Source organism: Schistocerca nitens, chromosome 2 (genome assembly GCF_023898315.1).
Source record: "Schistocerca nitens isolate TAMUIC-IGC-003100 chromosome 2, iqSchNite1.1, whole genome shotgun sequence".
Classification (NCBI taxonomy): domain Eukaryota; kingdom Metazoa; phylum Arthropoda; class Insecta; order Orthoptera; family Acrididae; genus Schistocerca; species Schistocerca nitens.
The window spans coordinates 461,289,081-461,310,303 of NC_064615.1; the positions used below are offsets into that span (position 1 = coordinate 461,289,081).

The following is a 21,223-nucleotide window of genomic DNA, read 5'->3' on the forward strand; positions in this document are numbered from 1 at the left end:
CGCCGACATAGGGTAACTGAGGCGGAATAAAGGGAACCAGCCCGCATTCGCCGAGGTGTACGGAAAACCGCCTTAAAAGTCATCCACAGGCTGGCCGGCACACCGGACCTCGACACTAATCTGCCGGGAGGATTCGTGCCGGGGGCCGACGCGCCTTCCCGCTCGGGAAGTAGCGTGTTAAACTGTGCGGCTAGTGGGGCGGGCTTAGATGACGATAAGTTTGGCTTTAGGAAAAATAATGGCATCAAGGAAGAATTACTGACTTTGCGGTTGACAATGCAAAATGTTGCAACATGTTCGAAATTCTGGAAAAGAAAGGAAATAAGTTATAGGAAACGACGATTAATGTGCAATACGCACAAGAACCAAGGAGATTCAATAAGAGTGTAAGAACAAGAGCGAATATTCGGATTAAAGAATGTAAGACAAGGGTACGCTCTTCCGCTATCACTGTTCAATGTATACATCAACGAAGCAGTGACGGAAATAAAAGAAAGGTTGAAGACTGGGGTTAAATTGAAGGGTGAAAAGCACCAAGGATATACTCACTGATGGCATTGCAATCCTCAATGAAAGTGAAGAATAATTACAGAATATGTGGAATGTAATGAGCAGTCTAATCAGTATACAATATGGATTGAGAGTAAACCGAAATAAAAGACGAAAGTAAAGGGAAGGAACAGGAATCAGAACAGCGAGAAGATTAACATCAAAATTGGTGGTCACGAAGTAGGCGAAGGTAAGGAATTCTGCTACCTTGAAAGCAAAATAGCCCATGATGGACGAAGCAAAGACGACGTAAAAAATCAGACCAGTGCCGGCAGTGATGCGTCCCAGGCTAAAAGAAGTCTATTGGTATCAATCGTACGCTCTACTAGACGTTTGCACCACAGCATTGTATGCTACTGAGTCATAGACTGTGGGAAAACCGGAACTGAAAAGAATCGAAGCGCCTGAAATGTGATGCTACAGAAGAATGTTGAAAATTGGGTTGACTGATAAGATAGGGAATAAGGAGCTTTTACGCAGAGTCAGCCGAGAAAGAAGCATGGAAAACACTGACAATAAGAAGGGACAGAATTATAGATGTGTTAGGACGTCAGGAATAATGTCAGTCGTTCTAGAGGGAGATGGAGAGGATAAAAATTGGAGAGGAAGACAGAGATTGGATTACATCCTGCAAATAATTGAGGACGTTGGGTTCAAAACCTACTCCAAGTTGAAGAGGAGAGGAATTCGTGGTGGGCCGCATCAAACCAGTCAGACAACTCAGAACTTAAGAACGAGGTGACGTATTCCGCGTTTAATAAGACCGTCACAGCTACTGGTGCAGTGCGTACAGCGAACAGTGCGATGGCGTTGCGACCCGGACACGCATGAAAAAGTATTCTTCGACCCATCGAAAACTCTTTGCATTTATAGCTAAAACTACATGTATCAAGGGAATGTATATTATTTTACAGGAGGGACCTTATGGCACAGAAATTCTTATATGGCTCCCGTCCTCTGCGATGATATGAGCTTTAGAGAATTTTTTGAAAGTACTGGTTCTTATGATATTGCTTTGTTATGTATGGTACGAAATGTCCCCGAACTTTAGTGTCTCATCTCAAGATATCACAAGTTTCACTTTGATGAACAAATAGAAGATATAGTTTATGTTTGTAACTAAAGATCGATTTCTTAATATTAGTATGTGAAATAGAGGAAAGGAAAATTACATGGCAAGGTAAACATTTTATTTTCTTTCTTGCCTCCTTTTGTTTTTAAATAACAGCATATTATTAAAGTAACATACCATTTACACAAAAAAACATCACTATGGAATCAGTGAAATAGGAAGAGATGTATCGAAACCAAACCAAAAGTGCATTGTCCAGTTTACTGGTATCATAATAACGAACTGTAATCAGAATTATATGTAGTGCTTGTAAACTTCACTTGGGTCAAAGCGTGAAATTTAAAATGGAATGTTTAGCACAATACATTTCTGATTTATAAACCAATTTAAATTATAGTAATTTGCCCTGCAACTGTTTAATAAACAAGTGTCACATCGAAATATCGGAGACAAGGCACATTTAAATCCAGCCTAAGTGTATCATCAGAATTGTATACATAAGAAATAGTAATAAAAAAGCACCGTGTCACATTTCCTTATCACAGACAGTACACAACACTCAAAATGGCGCTGTGTGATAACTAGTCACTGCATGTCTCAACTAAATTGTAAGTCAAAGTTTTTGCAGTGTCATTTACATAGCAAATCGACAAGCACATATACAGTAAGAGTAACGTATTTTAAAATATTGTTATCAGTCTTATAAGAATTGGTCGACACTTGACATACGAATCGATGTCCATAACTCTATATCATAGCAGTACCTAAAGATTAAACAAATTTAGAAAAAGTATATACAAGAGTCTTCTGCTCAGGACACGCCTTCTCCATAATTGTTAGAAAGTCAGTTGCTCCCCATACATCACAAAAATCGATTCATGGTAAATACGAGTACAGCAAAATGATACACAGAATCCAGCAGATTGTGTCAATAATGATTTTAATTTCAAAGATAGAAAAGTGCACTATTTTTAAAGTCAATATTTTTAGCGTTGTGGAATCAATTACAAACACAAGATAAGTTGACCAGGAAAATACGCCTTGAAACCGCACAACAGATTTTTGTAAAGTATACAAGAAAAAAATATTTACTTTAATACGGCCAAAATCCAGAGGTTTTTCTTTCAAAAGTGGACAAGTTCTAAACTTCGGTTATATACGTGAACACAGAGCTCCGTTCCATTTACAGGTAATTCACACAGAATATCAGTATAAACGTAAAATTCTGGAAGTCAAATTGTCTCACAATTTATACCACAATACGTGGAGTATATTTCTGTGTTCTCGGTGAAATTGGAAATTTCCAGGTTTATGATTTTTCAGCCGGGTTCATGTTGCTATTTTCTTTCCTAACTCTCTGAATCACGGGTAGCGAGTAGGTGGGCCACCTATCACTGTCGAAGCAACCTACGTGATAGACTCTGCCGTCGTGCTTCCAGCACTCTCGCTATGAGGTGCAGCAGGGAATCGAAGTATATGTGCATTTTTCTCGCCTTTAAAACTTTAACGTGTTCGAGTTTCGTGAGAAGCTTTACACGATACAATTTTTTGTGTTCGTCTGGACATAAATGGTTCTGTAATATGCGACGAGTTGTAGACAACTTTTGGTCAGTGTGCCATGTCCCTTAGAGTGCGTTTTCGTTGGCACAGGGCTTTTAAAAATAGCCGGGAACGTTGCGGATTGCAAAGAGGAAGAGGCGTCTCTCTCACGGTCTTTGAAGGTACAACAGTCAGTACTGCGGCCGTTATTATTCGCAGCGATCTACGACTCAACAATAGGTAGCTTGATGGTATTCTGAAAGTGTTCATACTCTTTCAAAGGAACCTTTTCACATGTCTAGAATATGTACACTCTGGATACCGCGACTGTTTATCGCACGTGAATAGGAGAATCGTGTTGGTGTGTGCTGCTATTGGAAACAGTATGTTGTAGATGAGGGTGATGCACGGTAGCAAAACATTATGAGCAAACTGATGGTGGGCCACATTCCAAAGAAGACCAAATATCTGTTGGACGGTGGAAGCTTCATCAGCTAATACCAGGCCTCACGTTACCCAAATTGTAGCAGAGATACACGTGATACCATGAGAATTTTAGGTATTGAAACCCTGGCAGTAACGTTTTAGAGGCGAGAGCGGCCTTCATCACGACTTCCAGGGGCGACAACGGTGATGGGAGAATCGAATCACATTGGGTGGACAGAATACTGAACCTCTGAAATAGAGTTTTTAGAAAATGAGTACCAGTCTTTACTGAATGTTCCTTGTGCTAATTTTCAGTCTTTCCTTCGGTAGATACTTGAAACACAGTCATTACAATGTTATTGTCTCGAATATTTTGCTGGGAAACTGGACATCGGAACCTCCAGTAATATTTTTATTCAACCGGCAGCAACAGTCTCCCAAAATTTCTCCACGACTGATTTCAGCTCTTAAGCCATTTTAAAGTGTTTGCAAATGAACAACGGGAGCCCATCTGTCAGTTGCACCACAGCCCGCCCCCGACAGCTGAGCGGTGGCACAAGTTCTTCCTATGCCGGTGGTGTTGGCCCGCCGAATCCTGCCGGCACTAGGATATTTTGTGAGCACAGGTCTGCTTTTTAAGGTCGGATACGAAACCCTCACGCTTCCTCGTAGTCGTGGAGGTCTTGGACTAGTCCACGTACGCGACCGAGCAGTGGCTGTTTATGTAACCACAATGATAAAGATGTGGACACGACACTAGACAAGTCTGACGGGCACCTTGATAGACGGACTCGCTCCACCTTCACGTTCGGCTCCAGTAGCGGTGTCTCACATCTCACCATCGCTTGCCCATATGCGAACCTTTTCTGTGGAACACAGTTATACACATGTGGAACTACCGACAACCAGGACGGCAACGACACGTGATACATATCACATCTTGACTCGACGACGGCCGAATAATGCCGTAGAGAGCCGCCAACCAACAGTTACGTGGTCAGTGGTATGGCGTACAGTGCACCACCCACACCTTGATACGGGAACGCGCGCACTGTGGTATCAGGTGGTAAATGGGAAATACGTGACTCGTTCCAGGTTGCATACAATTCATATGGCGGACGAGCCACTGTGTCCGCAGTGCAATGTTATAGACACAGAGGAGCATCGCCTGATATGCGGACCTTCGGCGGACGTATGGTGTTTGGTCAAAAAAATGATCGCCTTCCTCCTTCGGGTGGGGCCGCAAGCAATAGAACCACGGATACTACTTCTCCCAGATAGGATATATTATCCCCGAACAAAGACAAACGCAGTGACCTTGATTCGAGATTTGACTGTGCGTTATCTTTTCCGAGACGGCAGTAAGAATGTGCTCGACTTTTGGGCCTTACTACAAGATCATCACTCACAGCTTATGAGACATCCGAGATATCGAACATATTACGCAAATGTTTTAGGGAGTGCCTTGCTTGATCCCCCACCCAGTTGGGGTGTCCCGGGTAGGAGAATGTAATTATTGATTATAAGTATCAGAACAAGAAAGGACCAGGACAGTGGAGAGGATCCACAACCACACGTGAAGACGTTCGCGACACCAACGAGAGGTATAACGGGATTAGCGAGGTACGCGCCCAAAAGAGGATTGTTGACCGTTATTGTTTTGTACTGACAGAAGCAGGTTTTTTTTTACTATTATGTAAAAAAAGCCCACTTATTTACGTTTCCCAGAAATATTTTATTTTCTAAAGGTCATCGTCTTATATAAAAAAAAATGCTAGCAGCAGTTTATGTTTGCTATTGTTACCCAATAAAAAAAGATGGTAGAGCACTTAAAAAAAAAGCACGTTAACGCTATGGTTCCTGGACTCGGCTAGGCGCGCCGGCCCCGGATCGAATCCGCCCGGCGGATTCACGAAGAGGGCCGGTGTGCCGGCCAGCCTGGATGTTCTTTTTAGGCGGTTAAAATAATAAAAAATAAAAAAAGCGGTCAGCGCGACATAATGTCAATCCTAAGGGCCCGAGTTCGATTCCCGGCTGGGTCGGAGATTTTTCTCTGCTCAGGGACTGGGTGATGTGTTGTCCTAATCATCATCATTTCATCCCCATCGACGCGCAAGTCGCCGAAGTGGCGTCAAATCAAAAGACTTGCACCCGGCGAACGGTCTACCCGACGGGAGGACCAAGTCACACGACATTTATTTTTATTAGTTGCACCACATACACTCAAACTACCGCTGTCTGTGCGTCTGGCGCACTGCAAGAGACAGAGGGACTGCTGGGACTGCTGTTAATCAGTTGAAAAACCGTGAAAATGGCCAAGGGCTGAAATCAGTCGTGAAGAAATTTTGGTGCAATCGACACTGCGGCTCAGCGAAAGAAACACAAGTGAAGGAAGATGTGTTAGCTAGGTCCTGAGAAGCTCCGTCGGACCAGGATCGAAGGGGTGGTCTAGATCTCAAATACGAAAATATGAAATGAGGAATCGCGAAAATGACGAAAATATGAAGAATGCTGTAGGAGAGTCTAATCCGTGGTCGATGTCTCTTCATCGAGGAATTTATTGAGATCGTGACTGGCCATTACGGAATGGTCAGTACTTGGTGGAGTGAGAGGGCGAACCTATGTACAATTCCGAGGAACGTGATGAAAGAGTACCCTTGATATGAGCACTACTACACAGATCAGAGAAGGCAGTTGATCGAGAAGGTACTCCGTCCAAGCGGCCCGCGAGTCCTCGGTGGACAGAGAGACGTCGCGACGTCACTGGTCGCCAGCCTTGACGGAGATGGCGGGTGGGGAAAGCGCGGCGCGCAGCTTCTGCCAGAAGAGGCGCTGCTTGCCGGGCTCGGGGTCCCACTCGAGGTAGAGGCGCGTGCGCAGCAGGTGGCGCAGCGTGGGCGTGAGGTGCGCGCCCGGCACCTCGCCCAGCTTGACGATGACGAGCGCGCCCTCGTCGCCGAAGATGCGCTGGTGCTGCGCCAGCGTCGCCTCCCAGCGGCACCACTGCGAGCGCGCGAACGCGTCGCTCACGACGAGCAGGGTGCGCCGACTCAGCGCCACCGACTGCAGCACGCACTCCGAGATGGCCGACCCCACCTGGAAGTCGCGCTCGAACACGCACAGCTTGAGGAACGGCTCGTAGTTCTCGAGCATCGCCACGAGCCGCACCACGAAGTTGCGGTCCTCGCTGCTGTACGACACGAAGGCGTCGTACTGGTAGTTGGTGTACGACTGCAGGGCGCGGTCGGAGCGGCCGGCGCACGACCGGCCCAGGAGGTCGGTGCGCGCCAGGAAGAGCCAGTAGCGGAGGTAGGCGCGCTGGTTGTAGCAGACGGCGGCCACCAGCAGCACCAGCACCAGGAGGGAGCCGCCGACAGCGCCGGGCCACCAAGCGGAGGGCTTCACCGGCGCGGCGGTCCCGTCCAGCAGCGCCTGCAAGAACTGCGAGAGGTTGCGGTCGCGCCACGCGTCCGGAGAGTAGCACGCGGGAGCCGCCTCGCCACTCAAGTTCCCTGCACTGCCCCCGTTAGCGCTCAGCCACTCCCTGACGTTCTTGTACAGCGGCGCGTAGCAGATGAACGGGTTGTCCCCCAACTCCACGCGCGCCCGACCGGAGAAGTCGTCCAGCATGGCGGGAGATAGGTACGTCATCCTGTTAAACGAGAGCAGCACAGTGTCCAGCCTCGTATTGTTGTCGAACACCCGTCCCCTCTTCCACGACTCTAGCTCGTTGTGGGACAAATCTATTCCCAGTAAATTCGTGAGGGGCGCGAAAACGGCGCCACTGATGCTGTGTATAGCGTTTCGCTCCAGGCTCAGGTACTGCAGACTCACGAGGTGGACGAACACACTCGGGTCGCCGGCGAGGTGCGTGATACCGCAGTTCCCCAACAGGAGTACTTCGAGGCTGTCCAGTCCTCTGAACACTCCCGCCGTGAGATTCGTTCTCGACAGGCGGTTGTCTTCCAGTGTCAAGAAGCGCAGTTTGTTCAGGTCGTGGAAGGCACCCACCTCGATCCTAGAAATGTGGCCGTGCTTTAGGGAGAGTTCCTCGTCCAGGTTGGTGAGGCCACCGAACGTGTCTTTCAGCAGGAAGTGTATGTTATTGTAGGACAGGTTGAGGTAGGAGAGGTTGTGCATGTGGGCGAAGCTGTTCTCGCCGAGGGCGAAGACGGACGGGGACGGCTTCTCGCGCGAGTTGGCGGAGAGGTCGAGCGAGCGCAGCTGCGGCAGCAGGCAGCCGGCCGAGGCGCCGGGCAGGCTGTTGCCGCCGAGCAGCAGCGTCTGCAGGCGGGGCAGCAGCGCGGGGTGGAGCGCGCCCTCCTGCACCGACACGGCGGCCACGTCGCGCAGGTCGAGGTGGCGCAGCCGCGGCATGCCGGGGAACGCGCCCGCCGACAGCGTCTGGAAGCGGTTGCCCGCCAGCGACAGGTTCGTCACGCCCGAACGGCCCACCGCCGACAGCAGCTCCGCCGGCGGCCGCTTCTGGAAGCCCGCGCCCGACAACTCCAGCACGCGCAGCGACGAGTTGCCTGCAAGTCCGGCACACGCGTCTTTCAGAGTTCTGCACGACACTGATCGATGAACTGTGTCACATAAGAAAGGTTGAAAACTCGACAAATGCCCCGAAACGTTAAACAAAAATGAAAGAACTCCGTCTTCAGGCCACGAGTGGCCACAACTGCAATACCGATCGTTTCTACAACTACCTTACTGTGTTTTACCTACCCCCTTTTAGAAGGACGCCCTCTCTCTGGTTTCCTGAGACCATCTAACATAAAAAAACGCCCAGTCCCTTCCACACAGCCCCTGCTACCCATGCCCCTGCTAGCCGCTTCCTGTGTCTCCAACGCGCCTGGGTTCCCGGGTTCGATTCCCGGCGGGGTCAGGGATTTTCTTTGCCTCGTGATGACTGGGTGTTGTGTGATGACCTTAGGTTAGTTAGGTTTAAGTAGTTCTAAGTTCTAGGGGACTGATGACCATAGATGTTAAGTCCCATAGTGCTCAGAGCCATTTGAACCATTCGAATCTGTGCCTAATGAACTCCTGACCTTTAAAGCGGAACCCGGAAACCCACCACCCGATGGCGCAAGTCAAGGAATCTGCAGCCTATACGGTCACAGAACCGAGTGAACCTCTGATTGAGACCCTACATTTGGCTCTGCACCAAAGGACCACAGTCGGTTCTGCCGACAATGCTGTAGATGGTGAGCTCCGCCTTAATCTCTGAAGCAAGACTGGCAGTCTTTACCATTTCCGCTAGCCGCCTGAAACCAGAGAGAATCTCCTCCGACCCAAAGTCTCACACGTCAATGGTACCGACATGGACCACCACCTGTAGTTGGCTGCAGCCCGTACACTTCATGGCAGCCGGAAGCACTCTTTCCACATCCGGAATGGCTCCCCCGGCATGCACACGGAGTGCACACTCGCTTCCTTCCCCTCCTTGGCAGCCATTTTCCTAATGGGCCCCATTACGTGCCTGACGTTGGAGCTCCTAACTACAGCTCCCAATTACTTTGGAGCCATCCTCAAACGATGAGATCAAGACAACAATCAAGCAGGTAAAGAATGGAAAGGCCCCATGGGCAGAGAACATTGCATCAGATCTTCTGATTACTGACCCAGACATAGCCACTAATCTTCTCCGTCCTCTTTTGATAAAGATCTGGAATTTGGAGAGTATGCCACGGGAGTGGAGAGGATTCCTCACAAAATTTCCCAAAAAAAGAACACAACTCCGACAATCTTAACTGGAGGGGATTCACCTTGCTTATGATTTCAAGCGAAGTTTTGGCGAGAAGAATCCTTAACAAAATCAAGGTGCAACTTGAACTACAGATAAAAAAGCAGCAAGCTGATTTTAGAAGTAATCGTTCGTCTATAGATAATATAAACGGTCAAATGAATTCGTCACTAGTCTTCACATTCTTTTTCTAGGCTCTGAAAAGGCCGTCGACTCCACTAAATGAAGTCACTCCGTATTCAGGCCACAAGTGGCCTACCGGGACCATCCGACCGCCGTGTCATCCTCAAGGAGGATGCGGGTAGAAGGGGTGTGGGGTCAGCACATCGTTCTCCCGGTCGTTATGATGGTACTCTTGACCGAAGCCGCTACTATTCGGTCGAGTAGCTCTTCAATTGGCATCACGAGGCTGAGTGCACCCCGAAAAATGGCAACAGCGCATGGCGGCCTGGATGGTCACCCAGGAAGACTGCACTGTAGTTCCTTCTCTAGATTGTCGCATAGATGACAAACTGGTAGATATCGAAACAGACGACAGGGGGATAGAGAAACAATTAATATCGCTCAAAAGAGGAAAGGCCAGTGTACCTGATGGGATAGTAGTTCCATTTTACACAGAGTACGCGAAGGAACTTGCCCCCCTTCTTGCAGCGGTGTACCGTAGGTCTCTAGAAGAGCGTAGCGTTCCAAAGGATTGGAAAAGGGCACAGGTAATACCCGTTTTCAAGAAGGGACGTCGAACAGATGTGCAGAACTATAGACCTTATCTCTAACGTCGATCAGTTGTAGAATTTTGGAACACGTATTATGTTCGAGTGTAATGACTTCTCTGGAAACCAGAAATCTACTCTGTAGGAATGGTTCAAATGGCTCTGAGCACTATGGGACTTAACATCTATGGTCATCAGTCCCCTAGAACTTAGAACTACTTAAACCTAACTAACCTAAGGACAGCACACAACACCCAGCCATCACGAGGCAGAGAAAATCCCTGACCCCGCCGGGAATCGAACCCGGGAACCCGGGCGTGGGAAGCGAGAACGCTACCGCATGACCACGAGATGCGGGCTCTGTAGGAATCAGAATGGGTTTCGAAAAAGACGATCGTGTGAAAACCAGCTCGCGCTATTCGTCCATGAGACTCAGAGGGCCATAGACACGTTCCCAGGTAGATGCCGTGTTTCTTGACTTCCGCAAGGCGTTCGATACAGTTCCCCACAGTCGTTTAATGAACAAAGTAAGAGCATATGGACTATCAGACCAATTGTGTGATTGGATTGAAGAGTTCCTAGATAACAGAACGCAACATGTCATTCTCAATGGACAGAAGTCTTCCGAAGTAAGAGTGATTTCAGGTGTGCCGCAGGGGAGTGTCGTAGGACCGTTGCTATTCACAATATACATAAATGACCTTGTGGATGACATCGGAAGTTCACTGAGGCTTTTTGCGGATGATGCTGTGGTATATCGAGAGGTTGTAACAATGGAAAATTGTACTGAAATGCAGGAGGATCTGCAGCGAATTGACGCATGGTGCAGGGAATGGCAATTGAATCTCAATGTAGACAAGTGTAATGTGCTGCGAATACATAGAAAGAAAGATCCCTTATCATTTAGCTACAATATAGCAGGTCAGCAACTGGAAGCAGTTAATTCCATAAATTATCTGGGAGTACGCGTTAGGAGTAATTTAAAATGGAATGATCATATAAAGTTGATCGTCGGTAAAGCAGATGCAAGACTGAGATTCATTGGAAGAATCCTAAGGAAATGCAATCCGAAAACAAAGGAAGTAGGTTACAGTGCGCTTGTTTGCCCACTGCTTGAATATTGCTCAGCGGTGTGCGATCCGTGCCAGATAGGGTTGGTAGAAGAGATGGTGAAGATCCAATGGAGAGCAGCGCGCTTCATTACAAGATCATTTAGTAATCGCAAAAGCGTTACGGAGATGATAGATAAACTCCAGTGGAAGACTCTGCAGGAGAGACGCTCAGTAGCTCGGTGCGGGCATTTGTTGAAGTTTCGAGAACATACCTTCACCTAGGAGTCAAGCAGTATATTCCTCCCTCCTACGTATATCTCGCGAAGAGACCATGAGGATAAAATCAGAGAGATTAGAGCCCACACAGAGGCATACCGACAATCCTTCTTGCCACGAACAATTCGAGACTGGAATAGAAGGGAGAACCGAAAGAGGTGCTCAAGGTACCCTCCGCCAAACACCGTCATGTGGTTTGAGGAGTATGGATGTAGATGTAGATCCAAGTGCCGACCACGCCCGACAGCGCTTACCTTCGGTGCTCTCACGGGAAACAGTGTATCCACTGTGGCAAGGCCGTTAAACAAAAATGAGATTTGTTAATTTTCTTATTAATGTAGGCGTATTAATTAATGCAGGAAATGCAATCGAAATTACGAATATAACCAAATTCGGCTTTGCATTAGAATGTCGACATGAAAATTTGTGCCGGACTGGGACCCCGGCCCGTATTTCCCACTTTACGCCAGCTGTCGCCTTAACCGCTTCGGCTATACAGTACAACCATCGCGGTCAGTCCTAAACTTCCCTTTTTTTGTCGCCCTTATGTCACAACCTGCAATCGTATGTATTTATTGAGAGTCGATGGCCTGGCACTGCGAAAAAGAGACATGCATGCATGTCCGAAGCAACGTTATATCGTACTTCTTAATAACACAGGCACTGCTATTTCGTCCGTCCCAATTAAGGCCAGCTTACGTTTTAGCAGTTTCTGTATTTTTAATTCGGACATTTAAGCTAGCGTTATCGGCAGTATTAGAAGGTAAATTTATTTTCAAATGTTTTTTAATCCAGTATTTGATCACAATATGAATTCTTTAGGCGATGACCGATTTCAGTCCGTAATGACCATCCTGAGATCTATAATATACAAATATATACGCCTAGTGAGCAGTGTGTCTTTCAACATAATACAGCAATATGTAGTGGTTAAGTTCTTAAGATCGGTGCACACCTAAATAACATCCTGGCGGCCGACCCAACAGAGGGTCATTGATCTGTCCTTTTTTCAGCTGTCATATAGACATTTTATCTTTCATAGCCAATTTATAGGTTGCTACAGGCTGTGTAATACGTATATTAATTGTTGACCGTAAATTCACCATAACAAGGATCGGTCCTATTCTATTCATATTCCTTTTAATAAATTTATATGGGTAACTGTATTCGTCTTTTAATGTATCACAATTTAGTTTCTATGATACTTAACAATTTTAAAAGTTTGCTACATGTATTTTACATAATGTGTTTTTATCAGATTATGTTTTGTGCGTAAATGATGACTACATCTAAGCCGACAGTAGCGACATCTAGGGATGATGTAGGCAAACAGATTTCTGGTAGCTACTGTACTTCAGTAGCCAGTTGCAATAATGACTCTGTGGACGATGCGGCTTATTCTACACCTTATTTTAGATCTATATGACGATGCTATGCTGATTATATTTATAAGTTTTGATGATGCCATTATGACCTTATCAGTTTAGGACATGGTGTAAAAAAGGTATGTTTTACCATATATTCTGTACGTCTCCCTGATTGTTTGATAGTATATTGTGATACGTATTGCTGTATTATGTTGAAAGACACACTTCTCACTAGGTGTGTATATTTGTATATTATAGATCTGAGGATGGTCATTACGGACTGAAACCGGTCATCGTCTAAAGAATTCATATTGTGATCAAAGACTGGAATAAAAAACATTTGACAGTATTGGATCACTGTTTGTATACGCGACCATGTCGCAGTTGGTAAATTAATTTTTTATTACGGGGAAGAAAGGAGAAAAAAGAACTGCGTAATTTTACTGTCGTAAATAGTTAAAATTTGATCATCAAGGTGGCCTTATGAAAATCGTGCATCTTAATTAAGGGCTATTGGGTATATGTAACATGGCACATGCTATTAAATTATTATGGGACTAGATAGTGAACGACACTATCAAATTAAACGTTGTTATACTGTTGTAACGAAGTAATCTAACTGAATGTGACTTATTTTAGTACATAAGTAGTAGTGGTGAATAAAATGTTTAAGGAAGCAAAACAAATAGAAAATTAAGTACGAAAATTTCAGTTAAACTGGTAGTGTAATCTGATTTGTCACATTACAGGTAACAAAAGAATCAACATTTTCGAAGCATAAGAACACACAATCTTCATGAACGTATTCCTTGCACGTGACGGGCACCCACGTACATAAAACTCGATCCATAAATCTCTAAGAGTAAGAGGGGGTGGAGATCTTATCTGAACAGCACGTTGCAAGGCACCCCAGAATGATCAATAATGTTCATGCCTCGGGTGTTTGTTGGCCATCGGAAGTGTTTAAACTCAGAAGAGCAATTCTGGACGTGTGGGGTGTTGCTATATACTGCTGGAATTTCCCAAGTCCGTCGGAATGCACAATGAACATGAATGGACGCAGGTGATCAGACACGATGCGTAAGTAATTGTCACTTGTCAGAATCGTATCTAGACGTATCAGGGATTCCATATCACTCCAACTGCACACGAAACATACCATTACAGAGCTTCCAAAAGCTTGAACAGTCCCCTGCTGACACGCAGGGTCCATGGATTCATGAGGTTGTCTCCATGTCCGTGCACGACCATTCTCTCGATACAATATGAAAAGAGATTCGTCCGACCAGGCAACATGTTTCCAGTCATCAATAGTCCAATGTCGCCGCTGACGGGCCATGACGAGGCGTAAAGCTTTGTGTCATGGACCTTCCGCTCCAGAAGCCCATATCGATGGCGCTTCGTTGAATGGTTCGTATGTTGACACTTGTTGATGATCCAGCATTGAAATCTGCACCAATTTGCGAAATGGTTGCACTTCTGCTACGCTGAACGATTCTCCTCAGTCGTTGTTGGTTCCGTTCTTGCAGGATCTTTTTCCGGCAGTAGCAATGTCACAGATTTGATGTTTTACCGGATTCCTGATATTCACGGTACACTCGTGAAATAGCCGCACGGGAAAATCCCCATTTTATAGCTGTCTCGGAGATGCTGTGTCCTATCGCTCTTACGCCGACTGTAACATCACGTTCAAACTCACTTAAATCTTGATAGTCTGCAATAACCGATCTAAACACTGCGTCAGACAGTTTTTCTCTTACATAAGCGTCACCGATCGCAGCGCCGTATTCTGCCTGTTTACATATCCCTGTATTTGAGTACGTATGCCTATAACAGTTGTTTTAGCCCTTCAGTGTATATTCTTTACATGAACAGTCCATGCCAGTTTCTCATCCAGGGTTACCTCTAGATGCTTCACTATCTCCTCTACGGGTAGAATTTCGTCCAAAAACTTTATACTCCATTACGTGTCCTGGAAACGATCGTCGGAAGGATTGACTCAGCATATGGAAAACTCCATTTAAAAAAGGGTAGTAACATAAGAGTGCAATGTTAAACGTAGAGGAAACAGCAGATGGGTGGAAAGATTTCATTTGAAGGCCTCTATGAGGGAGAAAACTTGATAGATGGCTTGACAGAAGAAAACAAAGAAGATGCCGTATTTGAGTCAGAATTTAAAAGAGCTGTGGAAGACTTGAAATAAAATGAGGTAGAAGGGATAGATAACATTCCATCGGAATTTCTAAAATCATTGGGGGACATGACAATCAAACGAATATTCATGTTGGTATAGATAATGTATGAGACTGACGACGTATCATCAGTCTTTCGGAAAAATATCATCTAGATAATTTAGAAGACAGCAAGGGCAGATACCTGCAGAAACTATCTCACAATCAGCTTAACAACTCATGCACTGAAGCTGCTGACAAGAACAACGTACAGATAAATGGGAAAGACAATTGAGTATCTATTAGACGACTGCTAGTTTGACTAGGAGAAGCAAAGGCACCAAGAGGCAGATCTGAAATTGCGCTTGAATATGGAATCAAGGCTGAAGAAGAACGAAGACATGCTCATAGCATTTGATCTCGAAAAAGCTTTTGACAATGTGAAGAGTGAAAGATGTTCGAAATTCTGAGAAAAGCAGGAGTAAGCTACAGGGAAAGAAGGTGATATGCAATATGAACAAGAACCAACAGGGAACAATGGAACAATAAGACTGTAAGACCAAGAAAGAAGTGTTCGGATTAAGAAGGCTGTAAACCAGGGATGCAGTCTCTCGCCTCTACTATTCAATCCATATTCAGAGAAAGCATTAACTGATTTAAAAGAAAAGTTCGAGAGTGGGATTATAATTCAGGGCGAAAGGATATCAATGCTAAGATTCGCTAATGACGTTTCTATCCCCAGTGAAGGTGAAGAATTTCAAAATGTGTTGAGAAGAAGGAACGGTCTAATAAACGTAGAATAGGGACTGAGAGTAAATCGAAGAAAGACGAAAATAAGTAGCAGAAATGAGAATAGTGAAAAGCGTAACATCGAAACAGGTGATCATGAAATAAAAGAAGTTAAGTATTTATGGTACCTAGAAAGCAAAATAACCAATGACGGAGGGAGAAAGGAGGATATAAGAAGTAGACGAGCACTGGCAAAGATTGCGTTAGCCAAGGAAAATAGAGATATCTAGTGGTAACAAACATGGCCCTAATTTGAGGAAGAAGTTTCGAGTCTGTATGTTTGGAGCACAACATTGCCTGACAGTGAATCACGAACAGTGGGGAAACCGGAACAGAGGAGAATCGAATGTGGTGCTACAGAAGGAGGTTGAAAATCACATGGACTGTTAAGAAAAGGAACGAGGAGGATCTCCACAGAATCGGCGAAGAAACAAACATTTGGCAAACACTGAGGAGAGGAAGGAATAGGACGATGGGACATGGTGTTCAGTAGTCCAAAGTACCAGAAGAATTGCGAAGGGAATCAAACAAGTCACAGTGTCCTGGATATGCTTCCCCGGGAACTGGCCACAGTTTTCTGCGACTAACCCTTAGACTCTGTTTCCTGCAAAGGCATCGGTTACTTCATTTCTGGGCTGAGAAGCCGTTGTCAATATACAAATTCTATTCCTTGACTTTCAATCCCCAGATTTGGGAGGCATATTGCCAATTTATCTTCGGAATGTCTCCCACACGCTTAGATGGGGCGCAACAACAGCAGCTAGATTTTATATATCTATCACGGCTTCTCAGCATGGAAGTTTAAACTGAAGGTCCTGGTATTACCTTTTATTTCTATACATGTATCTGCTGCAACAAGGACAAAACTGCCCCTTCTGATAGTGCAAGTCGAAGATCATGTATCACAAACGCAAGGACACTACACAGATCCCTGTGATAAACAAAGTCTGATTGCTTAAAATTATGATTGCTGTTGCTGTGTTGCACACATGGAACTAATATCCTCTTCTTCCTGTCATGCAGATAAGTTGAAACCCATGAACTTGCCGTGTCTAGTATTTCTGAAGATTTTGACTTTTGTATGAGATACACTATGACGATTTACACTGACCTGCAAGTCATGTGAAACCTCCTAATAACTCGTAAGACATCCTCTTGCCCAGCGTAGTGCAGCAACTCAGCGTGGCATGGATTCAACAAGTCGTTAGAAGCCCCATGCAGAAATATTGAGCCATTCTGCGTCTATAGCCGTCCATAACTGCGGAAGTGTTGCAGGTACAGTATTTTGCGCATGAATTGATCTCTCGATTATATTCCTCAAATGTTCGGTGAAATTCACGTCGGGCGATCAGGGTGGCCAAATCATTCGCTGAAACTGTCCAAAATGTTCTTCAAACCAATAGCGAACACCTGGGCCAGGTGAGATGGAGCATTGCCATCCACAAAAGTTCGATCGTTGTTAGGGATCATGAAGTCCGTGAATGGCTACAAATGGTCTCCGTGTAGCCGAACATGACCATCTCCAGTCAATGATCTTTTCAGTTGGATCAGAGGACCCAGTCCATTCCATGTACACACGGCCCACACCATTATGGAGCCACCACCAGCTTGCACAGTGCCTTGTTGTCAAACTGGGCCCACAGCTTCGTGGGGTCTGCGGCACACTCGAAGCCTGCCATCAGCTCAAACCAACTGAAACAGGGACTTATCTGACCAGGCCACGATTTTCCATTAGTTTAGTATTCTTTGTCACGAGCCCAGGAGTCTCTCTGCAGGCGATATCGTGTTGTTAGCAAAGGCAATCGTGTCGGTCGTATACTGTCATAGCCGATTAATCCTAAATTTCGCTACTGTCTTAATAGATACATCCGCCGTATGTCTCACATTGATTTCTGCGGTTATTTCACAGTGTTGCTTACCTGCTAGCGCTGGCAACTCTACGGAAACGGCACTACTCTCGGTCGTTAAGTGAAGTCGTTGTCTGTGGTGAGAAGTAATACCTGCACATTAAAACTGTGTGCCGGACCGAGACTCGAACTCGGGACCTTTGCCCTTCGCGGGCAAGTGCTCTACCGACTGAGATACCGAAGCACGACTCACCCCCCTCCTCACAGCTTTAATTCCGCCAGTACCTCGTCTCCTACGATCCAAACTTCACAGAAGAATTTCATTCTAGAAACATCCCCCAAGCTGTGGCTAAGCCATGTCTCTGCAATATCCTTTCTTCCAGGAGTGCTAATTCTGCAAGGTTCGCAGGAGAGCTTATGTGAAGTTTGGAAGGTAGGAGACGAGGTACGGGTGGAACGAAAGCTGTGAGGAGTGGGCGTGAGTCGTGCTTCGGTAGCTCAGTCGGTAGAGCACTTGCCCGCGAAAGGCAAAGGACCCGAGTTCGAGTCTCGGACCGGCACACAGTTTTAATCTGCCAGGAAGTTTCATATCAGCGCACACTCCGCTGTAGAGTGAAAATTTCATTCTAGTAATACGTGCAATTTGGGATTCTCGGCACACTTTTGACACTGCGGATCTCTGAATTTGAATTCCCTAAAGATTTCCGAAATGAAATGCCCCATGCTTTTAGCTCCAACTACCATTCGATGTTCAGAGCTTTTTAATTCCTGTCATGCGGCCACAATCACGACAGATATCTTTTCACATGAATCACCCGAGTACAATGACAGTTCCGCCAGTACACAGCATTTATGCCTTGTGTACACTGTACTACCGCAGTCTGTATGTGTTTATATCGCAGTCCCCTGACTTTTGTCGCCTTAGTGGATATCACAAACACAAGGCACTGCAGTTTCTTCTCTAAATCGTCGCACAAACGAAAAAATGGCTGACATCAAAATAAGTGTCCAAGGAATAGAAAAGCAACTGGAATCACTCAACAGAGGAAAGTCCACTGGACCTGACGGGTTACCAATTCGATTCTACACAGAGTACGCGAAAGAACTTGCCCCCCTTCTAACAGCTGTGTACCGCAAGTCTCTAGAGGAACGGAAGGTTCCAAATGATTGGAAAAGAGCACAGGTAGTCCCAGTGTTCAAGAAGGGTCGTTGATCAGATGCGCAAAACTATAGACCTATATCTCTCACGTCGATCTGTTGTAGAATTTTAGAACGTTTTTTGCTCGCGTATCATGTCGTTTCTGGAAACCCAGAATCTACTCTGTAGGAATCAACATGGATTCCGGTTCAAATGGTTCAAATGGCTCTGAGCACTATGGGACTCAACTGCTGAGGTTATTAGTCCCCTAGAACTTAGAACTAGTTAAACCTAACTAACCTAAGGACATCACAAACATCCATGCCCGAGGCAGGATTCGAACCTGCGACCGTAGCGGCCTTGCTGTTCCAGACTGCAGCGCCTTTAACCGCACGGCCACTACGGCCGGCATGGATTCCGGAAACAGCGATCATGTGAGACCCAACTCGCTTTATTTGTTCATGAGACCCAGAAAATATTAGATACAGGCTCCCAGGTAGATGCTATTTTCCTTGACTTCTGGAAGGCGTTCGATACAGTTCCGCACTGTCGCCTGATAAACAAAGTAAGAGCCTACGGAATATCAGACCAGCTGTGTGGCTGGATTGAAGAGTTTTTAGCAAAAACAATACAGCATGTTGTTCTCTATGCAAAGAGGTCTACAGACGTTAAAGTAACCTCTGGCGTGCCACAGGGGAGTGTTATGGGACCATTGCTTTTCGCAATATATATAAATGACCTAGTAGATAGCGTCGGAAGTTCCATGCGGCTTTTCGCGTATGATGCTGTAGTGTACAGAGAAGTTGCAGCACTAGAAAATTGTAGCGAAATGCAGGAAGATCTGCAGGGGATAGGCGCTTGGTGCACAGGGAGTGGCAACTGACATAGACAAATGTAATGTATTGCGAATACATAGAAACAAGGATCCTTTATTGTATGATTATATGATAGCGGAACAAACATTGGTTTACTTCTGTAAAATATCTGGGAGTATGCTTGCGGAACGATTTGAAGTGGAATGATCATATAAAATTAATTGTTGGTAAGGCGGGTACCAGGTTGAGATTCATTGGGAGAGTCCTTAGGAAATGTAGCCCATCAACAAAGGAGGAGGCTTACAAAACACTCGTTCGACCTATACTTGAGTATTGGTCATCAGTGTGGGATCCATACCAGATCGGGTTGACGGAGGAGATGGAGAAGATCCGAAGAAGAGCGGCGCGTTTCGTCACAGGGGTATTTGATAAGCGTGATAGCGTTACGGAGATGTTTAGCAAACTTATGTGGACCGCTACGGTCGCAGGTTCGAATCCTTCCTCGGGCATGGATGTGTGTGGTGTCCTTAGGTTAGTTAGGTTTAAGTAGTTCTAAGTTCTAGGAGAGTGATGGCCACAGCAGTTAAGTCCGATAGTGCTCAGAGCCATTTTTGAAACTCAAGTGGCAGACTCTGCAAGACAGGCGCTCTGCATCGCGGTGTAGCTTGCTGTCCAGGTTTCGAGAGGATGCGTTTCTGGATGAGGTATCGAATAGATTGCTTCCCCCTACTTATACCTCCCGAGGAGATCACGAATGTAAAATTAGATAGATTCGAGCGCGCACGGAGGCTTTCCGGCAGTCGTTCTTCCCGCGAACCGTACGCGACTGGAACAGAAAAGGGAGGTAATGACAGTGGCACGTAAAGTGCCCTCCGCCACACACCGTTGGGTGGCTTGCGGAGTATAAATGTAGATGTAGATGTAAAATAGAGCCCTGCGGTAAACCACGTCCCATTGCTTCAAATTACAAGTGCCTGTTGCTATGTTACATAGATGTGAGTAATATTCTCTTCTGTCACACTGTCAAGAAGTCTCGTGTCTGGTGTTTCACAATATTTTGAATTTTGTATCATGTAGACTGTGGCTATTATGTGAAAGAGTACGTCGCTACCTTCGACCAGTGCCGACACGAGCTCCGTGAGCGTGGACTCGTTGAGGGCGTTCCCGCTGAGGGAGAGCGTGCTGAGGTTTCGCAGCGGGCTGAGCGCCGCGCTGTGCACGAAGTCCAGCTGGCAGCTGTCGAGGCGCAGCTCCCGCAGCGGCGACCCGGCCAGAGGCGCCAGGTCGCCGGCGGCCACGGCGGCCAGCGGGTTCTCGCTGAGGTCGAGCGCGCGCAGCGACGGCAGCGCCAGCGGCGACAGCGCGGCCGCCACCAGCGCCAGGCTGGAGAAACCGTCCTGCACGAGGCGCAGCTCCTCCAGCGCCTCCAGGCCGGAGAAGGCGTCGGCGGGCAGCGCGCGCAGCCGCGGGCAGAAGGACAGGGAGAGGCGGCGCAGGCGCGACAGCCCGCGGAAGGCGGCGCCGGGCAGCGCGCGCAGGCCGTGCCAGCCGTCCAGCCGCAGCGTCTCCAGCCGGCGCAGCGGCTCCGCGGCCAGCGTGGCGGCGGGCAGCGTCTCCGCGGGCGACGACAGCGCCAGCCCCAGCAGCGGCCGGCCGCCGCCCACGGCCGCCGCCGCCGCGTCGGCCAGCAGCTGGCCGCTGCACAGGTAGCCCCAGCAGCGCACGG

General features: G+C 46.7%; 1 protein-coding gene across 1 annotated transcript; it reads right to left on the reverse strand.

The window, feature by feature from the left end:
• Window positions 1–1,751: 1,751 nt before the first annotated feature.
• LOC126235092 (toll-like receptor 4) lies at window positions 1,752–21,101 on the reverse strand (the record flags this gene model as incomplete). Its single annotated transcript, XM_049943825.1, has 2 exons — window positions 1,752–8,118; window positions 20,609–21,101. Coding segments are annotated over 2 exons (2,265 nt in total), but the record flags the coding sequence as incomplete, so codon positions are not given.
• Window positions 21,102–21,223: the final 122 nt, after the last annotated feature.